The sequence below is a fragment of the Achroia grisella genome, unplaced genomic scaffold (assembly GCF_030625045.1).
Source record: "Achroia grisella isolate CSIRO2021 unplaced genomic scaffold, CSIRO_AGI_Agris_v1 utg149, whole genome shotgun sequence".
Taxonomy (NCBI): Eukaryota; Metazoa; Arthropoda; class Insecta; order Lepidoptera; family Pyralidae; genus Achroia; species Achroia grisella.
Genome location: NW_026712644.1, coordinates 4,377,828 through 4,394,990, shown reverse-complemented (window position 1 = coordinate 4,394,990; position 17,163 = coordinate 4,377,828). Strand labels below are relative to the sequence as shown.

The 17,163-nt window shown below is 42.2% G+C and overlaps 1 protein-coding gene across 1 annotated transcript in view; it reads right to left on the bottom strand.

The window, feature by feature from the left end:
- Positions 1–3,470: 3,470 nt before the first annotated feature.
- The window catches only part of LOC131840666 (AT-rich interactive domain-containing protein 5B-like), an 80,231-nt gene continuing 66,538 nt past the window's right edge, over positions 3,471–17,163 (bottom strand). Inside the window, exons 4-13 of the mRNA XM_059188844.1 lie at positions 16,519–16,723; positions 15,581–15,753; positions 10,978–11,163; positions 9,768–9,930; positions 9,175–9,295; positions 8,274–8,722; positions 7,336–7,451; positions 6,987–7,068; positions 6,323–6,456; positions 3,471–5,528 (exon numbers count right to left, since the gene is read on the bottom strand). Coding sequence (XP_059044827.1) covers positions 4,413–5,528; positions 6,323–6,456; positions 6,987–7,068; positions 7,336–7,451; positions 8,274–8,722; positions 9,175–9,295; positions 9,768–9,930; positions 10,978–11,163; positions 15,581–15,753; positions 16,519–16,723 — 2,745 coding nt within the window. The 3' untranslated portion in view covers positions 3,471–4,412. The remainder of the gene's footprint in view (positions 5,529–6,322; positions 6,457–6,986; positions 7,069–7,335; positions 7,452–8,273; positions 8,723–9,174; positions 9,296–9,767; positions 9,931–10,977; positions 11,164–15,580; positions 15,754–16,518; positions 16,724–17,163) is intronic.

The window sequence follows — 17,163 nt, the reverse complement described above, 5'->3', positions numbered from 1 at the left end:
TTAACTTAACTATGTCTCCAACACAATTCACTTTAGCATTTTAAATACAACCAGCACATTCTGTGCTCAAACACCGAATGTCGTGGCTTACAAAAACCCTCCCTTTTATACAAAGATATGAGTGGGTGTTATAATGAAAAGTAATAATGAAACTACCTTCTTTTGTTTTGTCCTTCGTTTGATATGTTTAAAATATCGAATTTTCCTCCAATATCTATGTGAACCCAACACAAATATAACCTCACATGCTTCAACTCAGTAATTCCCAAATTGGTCTATATCGACCCCCAGGAGTCTATGATAAACTGCAAGGGGTCTATGACACAAAAGTGGTCTATATCGACCCCTAGGGATCTATGACAAACTGCAAGGGGTCTATGACAAACTGCAAGGGCTCTATGACAAACTGCACGGGGTCTATAACAGCGGTCATCTTATTGTTTTTACTTTATGTTTTTAACACTAAACTTTACTACAGTTAGAAAATTACAAAAAAACAATACTAGGTAAGAATGGGGGGTCTACCCAAAATCAAAAAAATGGCAAAGCGTCTACGATACAAAAAAGTTTTGCTGCTTATAAGACTTATAACAGTCTTATACAGGAATGAAATAAATTGTTTATAAATATATTAATTTTAGTGAATTATTACGTTTTGACTACTATACTTACACTTCATCAGTAACTATAGCTACGAATACTTGTTAAAACAATCGTAAACCACTATTAACAAGAAATCTAAACGCACTATAACAAGGCAATAAAGGCAAACAATGTCACGTCACACAATGCTGCAAAGTTGTAAGGTTGGCGTAGAATTTGACATCAATTATTTTATGCAGCATATCCATCATTTGCTAACCCAAAAATATTTAAAATATCCTAAACAGAAAAGTGTAAAGATATATTGGCAAATATAATAAAATATTAAATCTTAAAGTTAATTCTATGCCTGACCTTATTGATAAATTAATTATTGGCAAATAAATTGATATTATCATTAATATCACATTACTAAATTATCCAATTCTAATATTAGATTGTCTAGTGTTATTCGATTCATTATATTTACAACGTGGTTAAGCACGAACCACAATGTTATAGTATAATAACAATTCAACCACTCGTATGCATTTAACCAAATTTGATGAACTTCGTTCACAGTAAGTAGATTAAACATTGACTGGAGTCCAATAACAAATATATCGACACCAATCGACGTTCATAGAAAGTTAAATTCAACGTTCAGTATAAAATAGACTTTATTGCAATACGCATACGGACATTGGGAGGTGATACATTGCTTATCAAAACGTTTTTCGTCATTCATCCGTCATACTCGTGAACGGGTGCTGCTTGTAGGGACTGGTCTGCTCTTATCACTACTGATTTCCTCTTATTAATTGTTTAACCAGTTGGTTATATATTCAATATTTTTTCTATTTGAGTATTGAATTGAATTAGTGCTAATTGGTGGTTTGTATTCACACACTTAAACTTAAAAATGTAAAGTAATAATAAAATTATTTAAAAGAGCAACACGCAAGTTTCTTGCTCGTTCTTCTTGTGATGAGACAGCTTTCCGAATGAGCGGTAGATTAAAAAAAATGTAATGACAATTCAAAAGTGCTTCAATGTAAGTTTATTTGAATAAATGATTTTCTATTCTATTCTTTTTATCATGAAATATTCCCGCACACGAAAGTTGCTTTAACTTCATCCCTAACAAAATAAAACAAGGTATATATTTTCATAGTTTTATTTGTACGTCAACCTTATACATACTGTACAGAAATGCGTATTTAAAAAATTCTTAACTAACAATCAACATTTAGGAAAACTTTCAATCTATAATTCAGCTAGGACAATAACCTACGCCTTACGTACTCTATTTATTTACAATATGGAGAAAAGAAACGTTTGTTCCCAATTTATATATTTTTTTGTAACTGAGAGATCATGTATACAGTTCACATTGGTTGCACGTTACGGTGGGAGTTTTTTAATGTTTGGTGCACCCGCCTGCACTAGTGGTATACGCTGGTGGGGCACCAGTGGAGGATGATAAGATAGTGTCAGGACAGCTGCAAGCTCTTTTAAAATAAGAGGTGTGATACAGTGAAAGTACCAGGATGACATGAAGGTACAGGCAGTTGGGTGATGTCTTTGGTACTGTTTATGTATATAGGCGACGGTTGACACTCTATACATTGTAGAACTGAAGGTGTCTGGTACAGTGATGACGTTATCAGTCGTGTTTATTTTATGTATGGTAGTTGTATGGTGTACTCATGGTGCTGACGGTATACGCTGGAGGGGCACCAGTGGAGGATGATAGGATGAACACGAGGTCACGTCAGTTCCATGCTCTTATAAAATAATAGGTGTGATACAGTGAAAGTACCAGGACAACATGAAGTTACAGGCAGTACTGTTCATGTATATAGGCGATAGTTGCTACTCTCTATATATTATAAAACCGAAGGTCATATATAATGTAATGGTGCACCCGCCTGTGATAACGGTATACCCTGGCGGAGCACCAGTGGAGGATGATAAGATGAATAAGAGGTCCGGTGAGTTCCATGCTCTTATAAAATAATAGGTGTGATACAGTGAAAGTACCAGGACAACATGAAGTTACAGGCAGTACTGTTCATGTATATAGGCGATAGTTGCTACTCTCTATATATTATAAAACCGAAGGTCATATATAATGTAATGGTGCACCCGCCTGTGATAACGGTATACCCTGGCGGAGCACCAGTGGAGGATGATAAGATGAATAAGAGGTCCGGTGAGTTCCATGCTCTTATAAAATAATAGGTGTGATACAGTGAAAGTACCAGGACAACATGAAGTTACAGGCAGTACTGTTCATGTATATAGGCGATAGTTGCTACTCTCTATATATTATAGAACAGCAGGTCTTGCATAATGTAATGGTGCACCCGCCTGTGATAACGGTATACCCTGGCGGAGCACCAGTGGAGGATGATAAGATGAATATGAGGTCAGGTCAGTTCCATGCTGTTATAAAATAATAGGTGTGATACAGTGAAAGTACCAGGACAACATGAAGTTACAGGCAGTGGGTGATGTGTTTGGTACTGTTCATGTATATAGGCGACGGTTGACACTGTATATATTATAGAACCGAAGGTCATAACGGGCACCATTGGTGGATGATAGGATGAGCATGAAGTCACGTCAGTTCCATGCAAACTTATAAAATAATAGGTGTGATACAGTGAAAGTACCAGGATAACATGAAGGTACAAAGGTGCTTGGCAATAATTGTTCATTCACGGGATGTAAATAAACTGTCTTTGGAAAAAAAAAGAATTTTAGGAGTCTTGCTAGTTCTCAGTTGAATTTGTATACTGAACATTAGTTATACATTTTCGATTCAATTTTAATATAGGTTGTACCAGGATAACATGAAGTTATAGGAAGTTGGGTACTCTTTGGTACTGTTCATGTAAATAGGCGACGGTTGACACGCTCTATATATTATAGAACAGAAGGTCTTGCATAATGTAATGGTGCACCCGCCTGCGATAACGGTATACGCTGGCGGGGCACCAGTGGAGGATGATAAGATGAACATGAACTCAGGCCCACTTCACCATGAATTTAATATAAAGATTTCAAGAGGATATTGTGATCTATTATAATAATATAACTGACTAAAAAAATCAAACAAAAATATACCAGTTGTGTCTTGCCAGTTCTTAACTGAAGTTGCTATCGGAACTGGACGGTAGGGATAGCGATTTAAAAAGTAGGGTCTAGACTAGGGTGCCCTAATCAATTGCAGGGCCCTGGGCACGTGCCCAATGTGCTCAGTGGGTAATAGGGTACGGACTAGACTAGACTAGGGTGCCCTAATCCGTCGCGGGGCCCTGGCTACGTGCCCAATGTGCTCAGTGGGTAATAGGGTACGAACTAGACTAGACTAGGGTGACCTAATCCATCGCGGGGCCCTGGGCACGTGCCCAATGTGCTCAGTGGGTAATAGGGTACGGACTAGACTAGACTAGGGTGCCCTAATCCATTGCGGGGCCCTGGCCACGTGACCAATGTGCTCAGTGGGTAATAGGGTACGGACTAGACTAGACTAGGGTGCCCTAATCCATCGCGGGGCCCTGGCCACGTGACCAATGTGCCCAGTGGGGAAAAGGGGATTGAATGTTTTAATAGTAATACAGTGAGGTATGTCAAGTCAACATCGGTACCATTTGGTGTAGTGGAACTAGAGGTGAGTGATATAATCTCATCTGCATCTTTTCAACATTATACCGTGGATAAGAGGCCTTAAGGTCTTTTTTGATTTACACAAATTCAACAGTCAAACACGACCCGACCGTAACGTACAATACTAATATTATCACAAAAATTAAGACTAGATATTAATTTTTCGTTGTAGGTGTGTTTGTTACCGCACCCATATTCAGTAGACCACTGTATCCCCTAAACTGGCTGGCCATCATGTCTCTATACGCCGCCAATTGTCTCTGGTCCATCTGGCCCAGACTGTTGTAAAACGCGTTCATGTACATTGGGTCCATAAAACTTGGTACACTCTTCTGCATTTCCATAAACTGCGCTAGATTCTGATTTTTAACCACATTTTGGTAATTCTGCGGGGTCTGACTGTCCCTGGACCCTGTGGAACTTGTCGGGGAAGGGTCGTCTCGGGGATTAACTTGGTAGTTGGGGACAACTATTGGGGACTTCTTCTGGACCCCGGACGGGGACGGACAAGTGTACTGTTTGGGGAAATCTTTAGGGGGCGTAACTGTTTTCGTGGACATGAATTTACCGTTGGACGACCGTTTTTGTGGCGTCCTGTTTTTCATTGTATTATGTTGGGCTTTCGGATTGACTAATGTAATTTCTAAATTCGAACCTACTACTGCTTTCCCGTCGATTAGGGTGTAGTTCTTTGCCAAGTTTTGGGGGGCACTAGAGGCTTTCGACGGGGACGGGGTCGGTGGTACCCTGACGATTTCGACCGCCGGCTTTTGTGGGGTCAACGAGGGGTTCTTACATGTTAAGTCTAGGATATCTTGCGGCGGAGTTTGGGAGGTCGAAGACGCTATATTCTTCTGTGGCTTGACTGGGGTCCCGTGTAGAATGTGGGGTGGGGGCATGAAGGGGTCTTTGGGGTTCCCGTAAACCGTCTTCTCGGGGCCAGATGACCCGAAAATTGAGGTGCCCTGCGTTATTTTCGGTGGTCGTATACCGTTGGCGTAATTCGGTGGTACTATATTGTACATTTGAAACAGTTGTACTTGGGTCATTATTTGATGTTGGACCGCGGGGTTGAGGGTCATGGGGGCGGTGTTTAGCAGGGGGTTGATGGTCGTGAGGGGGACGGGGCCGGGCCACGCGGGGGTGGGTATTGCGGTAACTTCCAGCCCTCTCTCCTTTAGTATATCTAGTTTCTTCTTCTTAATAGCTTGAGGACTCTCCGGATATTCGTCGAGATCAATTATTTCCGGCGTCTTCGGTTTGTACGGAACCTGTATGAATAATTATCAAATTAACATTTATTTTCATACCTTGTGCATGCATTTGACGAGTATGTAAATGAGGGAAGAATTGTGTAAGGACAGAAACCAAAGTAAAGAGAGAAGAAATACTTTTGTTATTATTGTTGTACTGTATTTAATTATTACATTTAAACCATTTTACAATACAGACTCCGCTTCTATAAAATGCACAGAGTAATAAACATCAATTACAAATATCATTATCAGTACATAGTATAAAACAAAGTCGCTGTCGCTATCAGTCCCTATGTATATGCTTAAATCATTAAAACTGCGCAACGGATTTTGAAGCGGTTTTTTTAATAGATAGAGTGATTTAAGAGGAAGGTTTATATATATAACACATGTACATCCGTGCGAAGCCGGGACGAGTAGAGTAGTTATAGATAAATTGGACCAAGGATATATACTGTTGCGAGTGAATGATACATGATGTTGTTGGTAGAGACGATGTATATTACAGATGATAGTAGACTGACAATATGTACATAGAACTAATGATCTTATATACTAAATAACAATAGGAAAATGTAAGGTGGGGTGACACAGTTTAGACACAGCAGTGCTTAGTACACAATATCGGATTTGTCTCACTAGAGATTATTAAATGCAATTATTTTGATGTATCTAGATAACTGTGTCCCATATATACCACCTCAGATGGGCCGTATGCTTGATTGCCACCATCGTAGTATAAAAAAAAATCACCGTTACCGCTAGACCACGGCCGTCAACAAACAATAGAAAAACATAAATAAACTGACCTCAACGATTTCATCATCACTAATCTGCGCGGGCGGGTGATGAATGCCGAAGTTGGTGACGGGCGGCGGCGCCGCGTTCACCGCCGGCTGCGGTGATGATGATGCAGAGTCCGCCCGCAGCGATGCCGTTGGTGCTGTTCACAACAATCATCATTACATCAATCATATGTATACTATACTACATATATATACAATAAATTCTACAAGTATATACATGATATACCCCGATCAAATACATGTGGTAGAAATAATCTTTATTCAAATAAACTTAATTATATAAACACTTTTGAATAGTCAAATTTCTTTATTCTATCACTCATTAGGAACGCAGACTCATCACAAGAAGAACGAGCGAGAAACTGGCGCGTAGCTCTTCTAAAGAAATATTGCAAACAATCTGACCACCTAATGGTAAGGGGTAACAGTACTACTGACATCACTTTATCATGTGAGAACCGTGATACCACTCACGTGTCCCCATTCCAGAGTACTAAGTCACGTCACTTACCCTGTAATTTCGCTGCCTTATCTGCACCCTACAACCGAAACAGCTTACAAAGCAAGCTGCTTGGCGGCTCAAATAGGTAAGACTGAGGTACACACACAGACGAGTTTTTACAATGTATATATGTACATAATATCCTGTAATTTTACATAAACTTACGTGTGTTTGCGGGCGCGTGGTTGGGCCGCGCTGGTTTCACGCGTACAGCCCGCAACGAACTGCGACCGACTGGTTTATTCTTCTGCAAAAAAACATAACATTATTTATATATACATAGTTTTAAAATTACTGATTGGATTCATATTATTAATGTGAATAGTTATAAGGGCAGAGGAAGGTCGAAAAAGAGATGGATGGACTGTGTGAAAGATATGGCAAGAAAGGAAATAACGAGATGACTGCGAACAGATATGAATGGAAGAGAAAAACATAATACGCCGACCACAAATGAGAGGAATAAGGGAGGCGGATGTCGAATAGTATATTTTTTATAAAAAATTCAAATTACCTGATCTACTGGTGGTACGTCGTGGTGACCGTTGACATATTTATCGCCCAGTGTTGACAGACTCGTCAAACTCGACACGGAGGACAGAGTGACGTCGTGGTGTGTGCGCGACGCCTCTTTCAGGAATGTTGGTTCGGTGCCTGCAAACATATAGATATATATAAATCTATTGATCAGGATGGTAGGGAAAAATATTAATATAAAAAAAAATATCGTTTGTAATCAGTTAAAATGGATAAATGATTTTTTAAGCCTAGTAAGTGCGTAGCGGTTTCAATGTTGATTGTCGCATGCCTAATCCTTGTTAATATAAATCTAATTAAAACAACATTTATTTAAAAAAGCAACAATCAAGTTTCTCGTTCATTCTTCTTGTGATGAATCTGCGTTCAGAATGAATGGTAGAATAAAAAAATGTGACTATTCATATATTCTATAAAAAAAGTTGTTATTCTATAAAAAGTGTTTATGTATATTAAGTTTATTTGAATAAAGATTATTTCTATATCCATTTTGCTTTGAAATCTATCTGGCAACCAATCTATCAATCAATCATTAAATGACTGTGGTATCGTAACTCCTAAACTAATGCATCAACACGATTTTTTGTTGAAAATCTGACAGTTCATGTCAGTAGCTTAGCAGTAGTAGTGTAGCTTCTTAGCTACAACTTATTTGTAAAAATTTTATATATTTAACATTTCACTCTCGTGGTAAGTACTAAGCTGTCACGCCTCTTATCCTGTAATTTCACTTCCTAATCTGCACCCTACAACCGAAACAGCTTACAAAGCAAGCTGCTTGGCGGCTCAATAGCAGACTTCCGTCTTAATTCTTCATGCAAGCCACAGACTGTATAGAGATGTCGGTTACCACTTACCATCCCGTGAGCCGTCAACTTGCTTGCCATTCCAATAAAAAAAAGCTTTAAAACTCACCCGACTTTGGCTTCTGCATTTCATTCACAAACACCGTCTCGTTCAACTGTTTACACCCCACACCGTCTATCACATTGCTGGAACTCTTCGTTATCGGCTTATTCTCTACATCTTGGAGTTTCTTATCCGTTCTCTGGTCGGATAGCTTCTCAAACGGTTTCACGTTTAAGTACCTCTCGTCCTTTGGTAATGATTCTAGGAATTCTCTATTCAGTTCTTCAGCAGGTTTGGAGGTTACATATTCTTCCTTCACTTCTCCAGTCTCGCTGTCTACAGGCTCAGGTTTGGGGGACGGTGTCTTCAACCGTTTGTCGGGGAGGTTATGCTTCTTCTCCATATCTCGGAGGGGTGAATCGATTACCTCTATTGTGGTAATGGGATGTTCTTCAACTCTGCCGTTCAGTTTGTGACCATTCCGTCGCTCGTAGTGCTCGAATGGTAACAGGAACCTGAGAGGGTAACAAGTATTTTTAATATATAACTAGTATCGATCAGACATCGCCTTTGCTTAAATTTTATAGGTTTTATATATATAGGTCTACGAAATTATATATATACTAGTCCACGAGTCAGAGCTTAATTTCGTTAATCAGTTCCTCTCGACCGAAAACATTTAAAATAGTAGATCTGAGAATGGGTTGAGGAGGTGGATCTTCACAAATCAAAATATCTATAAGTCGCGCAATTCAAATAGGCAAAGATTACGGCCTGAGCCGAGGTTCGAACTCCTAGCGGTGCCCTAGACTAAACTCGTATCAGTCTGGCGGGAATTGGTCTCCATACGTCCTTCGTTTGGTTCGGAGTGTCCCCTGCACTCGCCCCCTATCGTCCGGTACAGCTGTAAGTCCAGCTGCGGCCAACAGTATTAGAGTAGTATATATATATATATATGCGTGCGTACCTCTCGTAGTGGGCGCGCGCCCTGGCGGGCTGTGCGGCGGCGAGTCTCCACAGCTTGCGTCCGCACACGGCTTCATATCCTCCGCGAGCTCGCACCCACGCGTACAGCGCCCGCAGCGACACTACAACACCATGTATAACGGCTATATCTCAAAACAATGCTACAAAAAATTAAAAAAATGTCCCCAAGTATGATCTACTTCTTAAATTATGTTAAGAAATACTGCTACACCATGTATAACGTCATATCTTAGAACAATCCATCAAAAAATAAAAAATTGTCCCCAAATATGACGCTACGTCTTAAATTAGGTTAATAGACACTGCTACACCACGTATAACGTGATATCTCAAGATAATCCAGGAAAAAAAAGAAGATTAATCAAATCTATTACAGACTCAAGTGATATGTCATATATACCGTAAAAAATTAATCACCAAATATAGGACTAATTCTTAACATACGTTAAGAGATCATGAGAGTGAACTTGACAGTAAGTACAAAATATTGATACAAAGAACTTGTCGTTCATAAGCCGTTAAAATGTCCTACACGAATAAATGAGATTTGATTCGATTTGCTTATATACTCACAGTCCTTGAGCGTATGTGAAGTATTAAACGGCTCGTTCCTGTCCTTGTAGAACTGCTTCAGCGTATTCATGAACGCCCTGTCTTCAGCGCTGCTTTCCTTTAGATCATCATCATCACTCTGCTTATCACCGTTGCGGAGAGTGAGACGGCGTGGCGTTTGAATCTGTATATAAAAATTACATGTGACAATTTTTTTGGACTACTCTAATGCTGTTGGCCGCAGCTGGCCTTTCAGCTTCACCGGACGATAGCGGGCGAGTGCAGATGGCACTCCAAACCGAAGACAGGACTTATGGAGCGGCTGAAGGCCAACTCCAGCCTGACGGATACGACTTTGCTGAAAGCACAGATAGTGTTTCGAACTTTGCCTCAGGTCGTAATTTCGATCCCCGTTTGAATTGGACCAACGGAGAGTCGACGGTGTGGAGCGCCCGGTTGAGTGCGCGATATGGTGTGTTTGAGGTCGTCGTCTTAGCCGGCGAGGACGGTGTCGTGTGTGTGAAAGTGTCGGGACGGATGTTTGTCCGCGATTGAATCCTATTGTAGAGATATTTAATAACTAAACGGCCTTCGAATATCTCTGCATTCCCTAAGGTTGGTAGAGAAAGTATTAGGGGCCGTTCAAGTATTACGTAAGCACTATAGGGGGGCGGGGGTCTTTTCTTTGCTTATTTTGGATGACATGGGGGTGGGGGAGTCTGTATGATGATTACGTCATCGGTCGTAATTTAATTTTTTACACGAATGGCAACCCTCACATTGTCTTTGCTAAAAAAACAATACATTAATTGAGAAATGTTTACGTAAGCATGGGTGGAGGGGGTAAGAGCTTTGCTTACTTTTGCTGACAAGGGGGATGGGGGGTAAATAATTGTGATAAATCTGCTTACGTAATACTTGAACAGCCCCTTAGGCCCGCCTATTGTACTATTAAATAAAGTTTAAATAAATAAATAAATACGTATGACAAGAAGGTATGATACAGACACAGTTGCGTGGGTCAACTAGTAATAAATAAAACATCAGTTTTTCTCACGAGACTACAGCATGCGGTTTTTCAAGAAGGGTATATTAAGGTTTCTTAAGGGTCGGCAACGCGCACGTGACACCCCTGGTGTTTCAGGCGTTCATAGGCTACGGTAACCAATTACCATCAGATGGGCCGTATGCTTGTTTGCCACCATCTTAGTAAAAAAAATACCATACAAACCCTGGGCTGCGGAGGGGGTCGTTCATGCTCGCTGTCACTAGAGCGAGATGGTGATGGCGACGAGGGGGTGTGACTGCGGGAGCGGGGGGGTCGGCGGCGGCGGCCTCGAGGTCGCCCCTTCAGCCGCGGCGCCAGGTGGTTGCACACGAACTCGTGACCCTCCAGCTCTGGGTACTCGAAGGTGTCCTGGAATTATTCATTCTAGATCTAATAACTGGGTTTCCATAATTAAATGAAACACATAATTTGACTTAATCTAGAGGTTTCGCACACCGCCTTACATGCGTCACGGGTTCGATTCCTCGCATGGTGCAATCATTTGTATTCATTAGTATGATTGTTTGTATCGGTCTGGGTGTTTTCTATGATTATTATGTATGTATTTACAAAACAAATATGTATGTATATATATCAGTTGTCTAGTACCCATAACACAAGCTCTGCTTAGCTTGGGACTAGATGGCGCTGTGTGATTTGTCCTGAGATATTATTGTGTACATTATTACTACATACACACAACAATATTTTATTACACGCGGTTCCGCCTGGAAACATTGTGATAAATTCTTGGTGAATTTGCCACGATGTGCTAACTGACCATCCTACACTGGTGCCCCGACAGCGCAGGCGGGTGCACCAATCCATTATCATCCATAAACCCTATGTTACATCACTGCCACTTCAAACTACGCTACACATTCATGTTGTCCTGGTACTTCGACTGTACCAATCCTATGTTACGTTACATCACTGCGACTCCAAACTACGCTACACATTCATGTCGTCCTGGTACTTCGACTGTACTAACCCTCTGTTATGTTACATCATTGCGACTCCAAACTACGCTATACATTCATGTCGTCCTGGTACTTCGACTGTACTAACCCTCTGTTATGTTACATCACTGCGACTCCAAACTACGCTACACATTCATGTCGTCCTGGTACTTCGGCTGTACTAACCCTCTGTTATGTTACATCACTGCCACTCCAAACTACGCTACACATTCATGTCGTCCTGGTACTTCGGCTGTACTAACCCTCTGTTATGTTACATCACTGCGACTCCAAACTACGCTACACATTCATGTCGTCCTGGTACTTCGACTGTACTAACCCTCTGTTATGTTACATCACTGCGACTCCAAACTACGCTACACATTCATGTCGTCCTGGTACTTCGACTGTACTAACCCTCTGTTATGTTACATCACTGCGACTCCAAACTACGCTACACATTCATGTCGTCCTGGTACTTCGACTGTACTAACCCTCTGTTATGTTACATCACTGCGACTCCAAACTACGCTACACATTCATGTCGTCCTGGTACTTCGACTGTACTAAGCCTCTGTTATGTTACACCACTGCCACTTCAAACTACGCTACACATTCATGTCGTCCTGGTACTTCAACTGTACTAACCCTCTGTTATGTTACATCACTGCCACTCCAAACTACGCTACACATTTATGTCGTCCTGGTACTTCGACTGTACTAACCCTCTGTTATGTTACATCACTGCGACTCCAAACTACGCTACACATTCATGTCGTCCTGGTACTTCGACTGTACTAAGCCTCTGTTATGTTACACCACTGCCACTTCAAACTACGCTACACATTCATGTCGTCCTGGTACTTCAACTGTACTAACCCTCTGTTATGTTACATCACTGCGACTCCAAACTACGCTACACATTCATGTCGTCCTGGTACTTCGACTGTACTAACCCTCTGTTATGTTACATCACTGCGACTCCAAACTACGCTACACATTCATGTCGTCCTGGTACTTCGACTGTACTAACCCTCTGTTATGTTACATCACTGCGACTCCAAACTACGCTACACATTCATGTCGTCCTGGTACTTCGGCTGTACTAACCCTCTGTTATGTTACATCACTGCCACTCCAAACTACGCTACACATTCATGTCGTCCTGGTACTTCGGCTGTACTAACCCTCTGTTATGTTACATCACTGCGACTCCAAACTACGCTACACATTCATGTCGTCCTGGTACTTCGACTGTACTAACCCTCTGTTATGTTACATCACTGCGACTCCAAACTACGCTACACATTCATGTCGTCCTGGTACTTCGACTGTACTAACCCTCTGTTATGTTACATCACTGCGACTCCAAACTACGCTACACATTCATGTCGTCCTGGTACTTCGACTGTACTAAGCCTCTGTTATGTTACACCACTGCCACTTCAAACTACGCTACACATTCATGTCGTCCTGGTACTTCAACTGTACTAACCCTCTGTTATGTTACATCACTGCCACTCCAAACTACGCTACACATTTATGTCGTCCTGGTACTTCGACTGTACCAACCCTTTTTTTTTATCGTGTGGAAAAATCTTCAAAAGACCGTCACCCCGCCGGAGGGATGGCGAGGTGGTGTGTGGGACTCGTACCCACTAAAAAACCACACGGTGTACCTACGAGCGCCTATGCCGGAGCCAGGGGATTCGCAAGTGCATTCTACCCCAGCTCCGACGGCGACGGCCCGCCCTGTAGATGTTGTAGGGCAGGCCCCATCTCGTTTTGTGGTTAGGGCGACCTATTTCGCCCTACTCCATTGTGGAGGCGTGTGGGTACACGCGCACACCTCCGGGGCCTTTGGATTGGGGGGACTGCCTTCGACTGTACCAACCCTATGTTACGTTACATCACAGCCACTCCAAACTCCGCTACACATTCATGTTGTCCTGGTACTTCGACTGTACTAACCCTCTGTTATGTTACATCACTGCCACTCCAAACTACGCTACACATTCATGTCGTCCTGGTACTTCGACTGTACCAACCCTATGTTATGTTACACCACTGCCACTTCAAACTACGCTACACATTCATGTCGTCCTGGTACTTCGACTGTACCAACCCTATGTTACGTTACATCACAGCCACTCCAAACTCCGCTACACATTCATGTTGTCCTGGTACTTCGACTGTACTAACCCTCTGTTATGTTACAACACTGCCACTCCAAACTACGCTACACATTCATGTCGTCCTGGTACTTCGACTGTACCAACCCTATGTTATGTTACACCACTGCCACTTCAAACTACGCTACACATTCATGTCGTCCTGGTACTTCGACTGTACTAACCCTCTGTTATGTTACACCACTGCCACTTCAAACTACGCTACACATTCATGTCGTCCTGGTACTTCGACTGTACTAACCCTCTGTTATGTTACATCACTGCCACTCCAAACTACGCTACACATTCATGTCGTCCTGGTACTTCGACTGTACCAACCCTATGTTATGTTACACCACTGCCACTTCAAACTACGCTACACATTCATGTCGTCCTGGTACTTCGACTGTACTAACCCTCTGTTATGTTACATCACTGCCACTCCAAACTACGCTACACATTCATGTCGTCCTGGTACTTCGACTGTACCAACCCTATGTTATGTTACACCACTGCCACTTCAAACTACGCTACACATTCATGTCGTCCTGGTACTTCGACTGTACTAACCCTCTGTTATGTTACATCACTGCCACTCCAAACTACGCTACACATTCATGTCGTCCTGGTACTTCGACTGTACCAACCCTATGTCACAAAATAGAATAGAAATAATCTTTATTCAAATAAACTTAAAGTAAGCACTTTTGAATAGTCAAGATTTTTGTTTTTACCGCTTATTCGGAATGCAGACTCATCACAAGAAGAATAAGCAAGAAACTTGTGTGTTGCTCTTTTAAAATCATATACATCACTGCCACTCCAAACTCCGCTACACATTCATGTTGTCCTGGTACTTCGACTGTACTAACCCTAATTAAAGGTGCGAAGGGGTCCACGCTGTTCTCCTTGGAAACCATCATGTTAAATTTCCCACGATGTGCTAACTGACCTGACCTCATTCATTGCTCATCCTATCATCCTCCACTGGTGCCCCGCCAGCGTACACCGTTAGCGCAGGCGGGTGTACCATTCCAATATCATCCACAAGAACCCTATGTTACACCGATGCCACTCCAAACTACGCTACACATTCATGTTGTCCTGGTACTTTGACTGTACTAACTCTACGTTACAGGTGGGAAAGGGTCCGCTGTTCTCTTTGGAAACCATCATGTGAAATTTCTCACGATGTGCTAACTGACCTATCATCCACCACTGGTGCCCCGCCAGCGTATGCCGACAGCGCAGGCGGGTGCACCAATCCATTATCATCCATAAACCCTATGTTACATCACTGCCACTTCAAACTACGCTACACATTCATGTTGTCCTGGTACTTCGACTGTACCAATCCTATGTTACGTTACATCACTGCCACTCCAAACTCCGCTACACATTCATGTTGTCCTGGTACTTCGACTGTACTAATCCTATGTTACGTTACATCACTGCCACTCCAAACTACGCTACACATTCATGTTGTCCTGGTACTTCGACTGTACCAATCCTATGTTACGTTACATCACTGCCACTCCAAACTCCGCTACACATTCATGTTGTCCTGGTACTTCGACTGTACTAACCCTATGTTATGTTACATCACTGCCACTTCAAACTTGCTACACATTCATATAATCCTGGTACATCACCGACCTTGCAGTACAGTATCCTGGTGTTCTTGGTGGGCGCCGCGTACCCCCCGAGCGCGGCCACCAGCGAGTCCCGCAGCCAGTCGCCTTGTATGCCCTCGAGGCGGGACAGCAGCGCCCGGTAGCGGCAGTACCTCGGGTATGAGAACACCACCACGCCCGGAAAGTCCGCGTCTACTGCAAGTAAGGAGAGATGACTGTTAGGACAACTGCAAATTCTTATTTACCAGCAATCCGTCTCAGTTTTCAACAAATCTTGAAAAAAAATTCACACAACACAACCTTACAATTTCCAATGTCGCAGATTCGACTCCTCGCACGGTACAAACATTTGTATTATTTGTGAGTATGACTGTTTGTTTTGGTGTGGGTGTTTTCTATGTTTTTACAAATAAAAACGTGCACAAGTATTTCTATCACTTGCCTAGTGCCCATAACACAAGCTTTGCTTATCTTGGGACTAGATGGCGCTGTGATCTTCCATATTATTCAACTAGCTATACACGTGACTTCGTCCGCGTGGAATTTAACATTATTTTTCTAAAATAAAAGTAGCCTAAGTTACTCCTTATTACATCAGCTACCTGCCAAAATAAGTACCGTCTTAATAGGTCCAGCCATTTCAGAGGTCAAACTGACTTGACTTCATCACCATCACTGGAGTCCTGCCAGGGTATACCGTTAGCGCAGGCGGGTGCACCATCATATTAACCAGCTTGGTTCAGGGGAGGCAGCGGGATAGGAGGGCGGTAGGTAGGATAAGGAATTACTAGGGAGGAGATCTACCAGAACTCTCCAATGGTACTCTCCTCTCGTTACACATGACTGAAGATCAGCTTGGTTCAGGGGAGCCGTGTGCTGAGGTTCGGCAGCGGGAAATGAGGGGGAGGGGGGTAGGTAGGGGAAGGCATTACTACAGGTAGGAGAACCACCAGAACTCACCAATGGTACTCTTCTCTCGTTCAACATCGCTGAAGTCCAGCTTGGTATGATGCAGGGGCGCCGTGTGGCGAGGGTCTGCTGGAGGAGCACACGAGCCCTTCCAAACGGCCCGGAGGCCCCACCGCCAGCTGTCTCCAACGCACACCCAGCTTAGCAGATCTTCGGCCCGGAGTACCACCTTATCATTTATTGCTAACACCTCATCCTGCAACAATAGAAATGGGAGAAATTTAAAGTGTATTCTAGAATCATTACATAGTATAAAACAAAGTCGCTGTCGCCATCTGTCCCTATGTATGCTTAAATCGTTAAAACTACTGAACGGATTTTGAAGCGGTTTTCTTTAATAGGTAGAGTGATTAAAGAGGAAGATTTATATGTATAATAATACATGTACACCCGTGTGAAGCCGGGGTGCGTAACTAGTTAGATTAGAAATAGAAGATTCTTTATTCAAATAAACTTAATTTAAGCACTTTTGAATAGTCATAACACTTTTTTAATATACCGCTCATTCGGAAAGCTGTCTTTTTTAGCATAGGAAGTGCGGCGGTTTCGGATACCACCTTACTTCCGATGGTCGCGGATTCGATTCCATACACAGCACAAACATTTGTATTCATGATTATAATCATTTGTATCAGT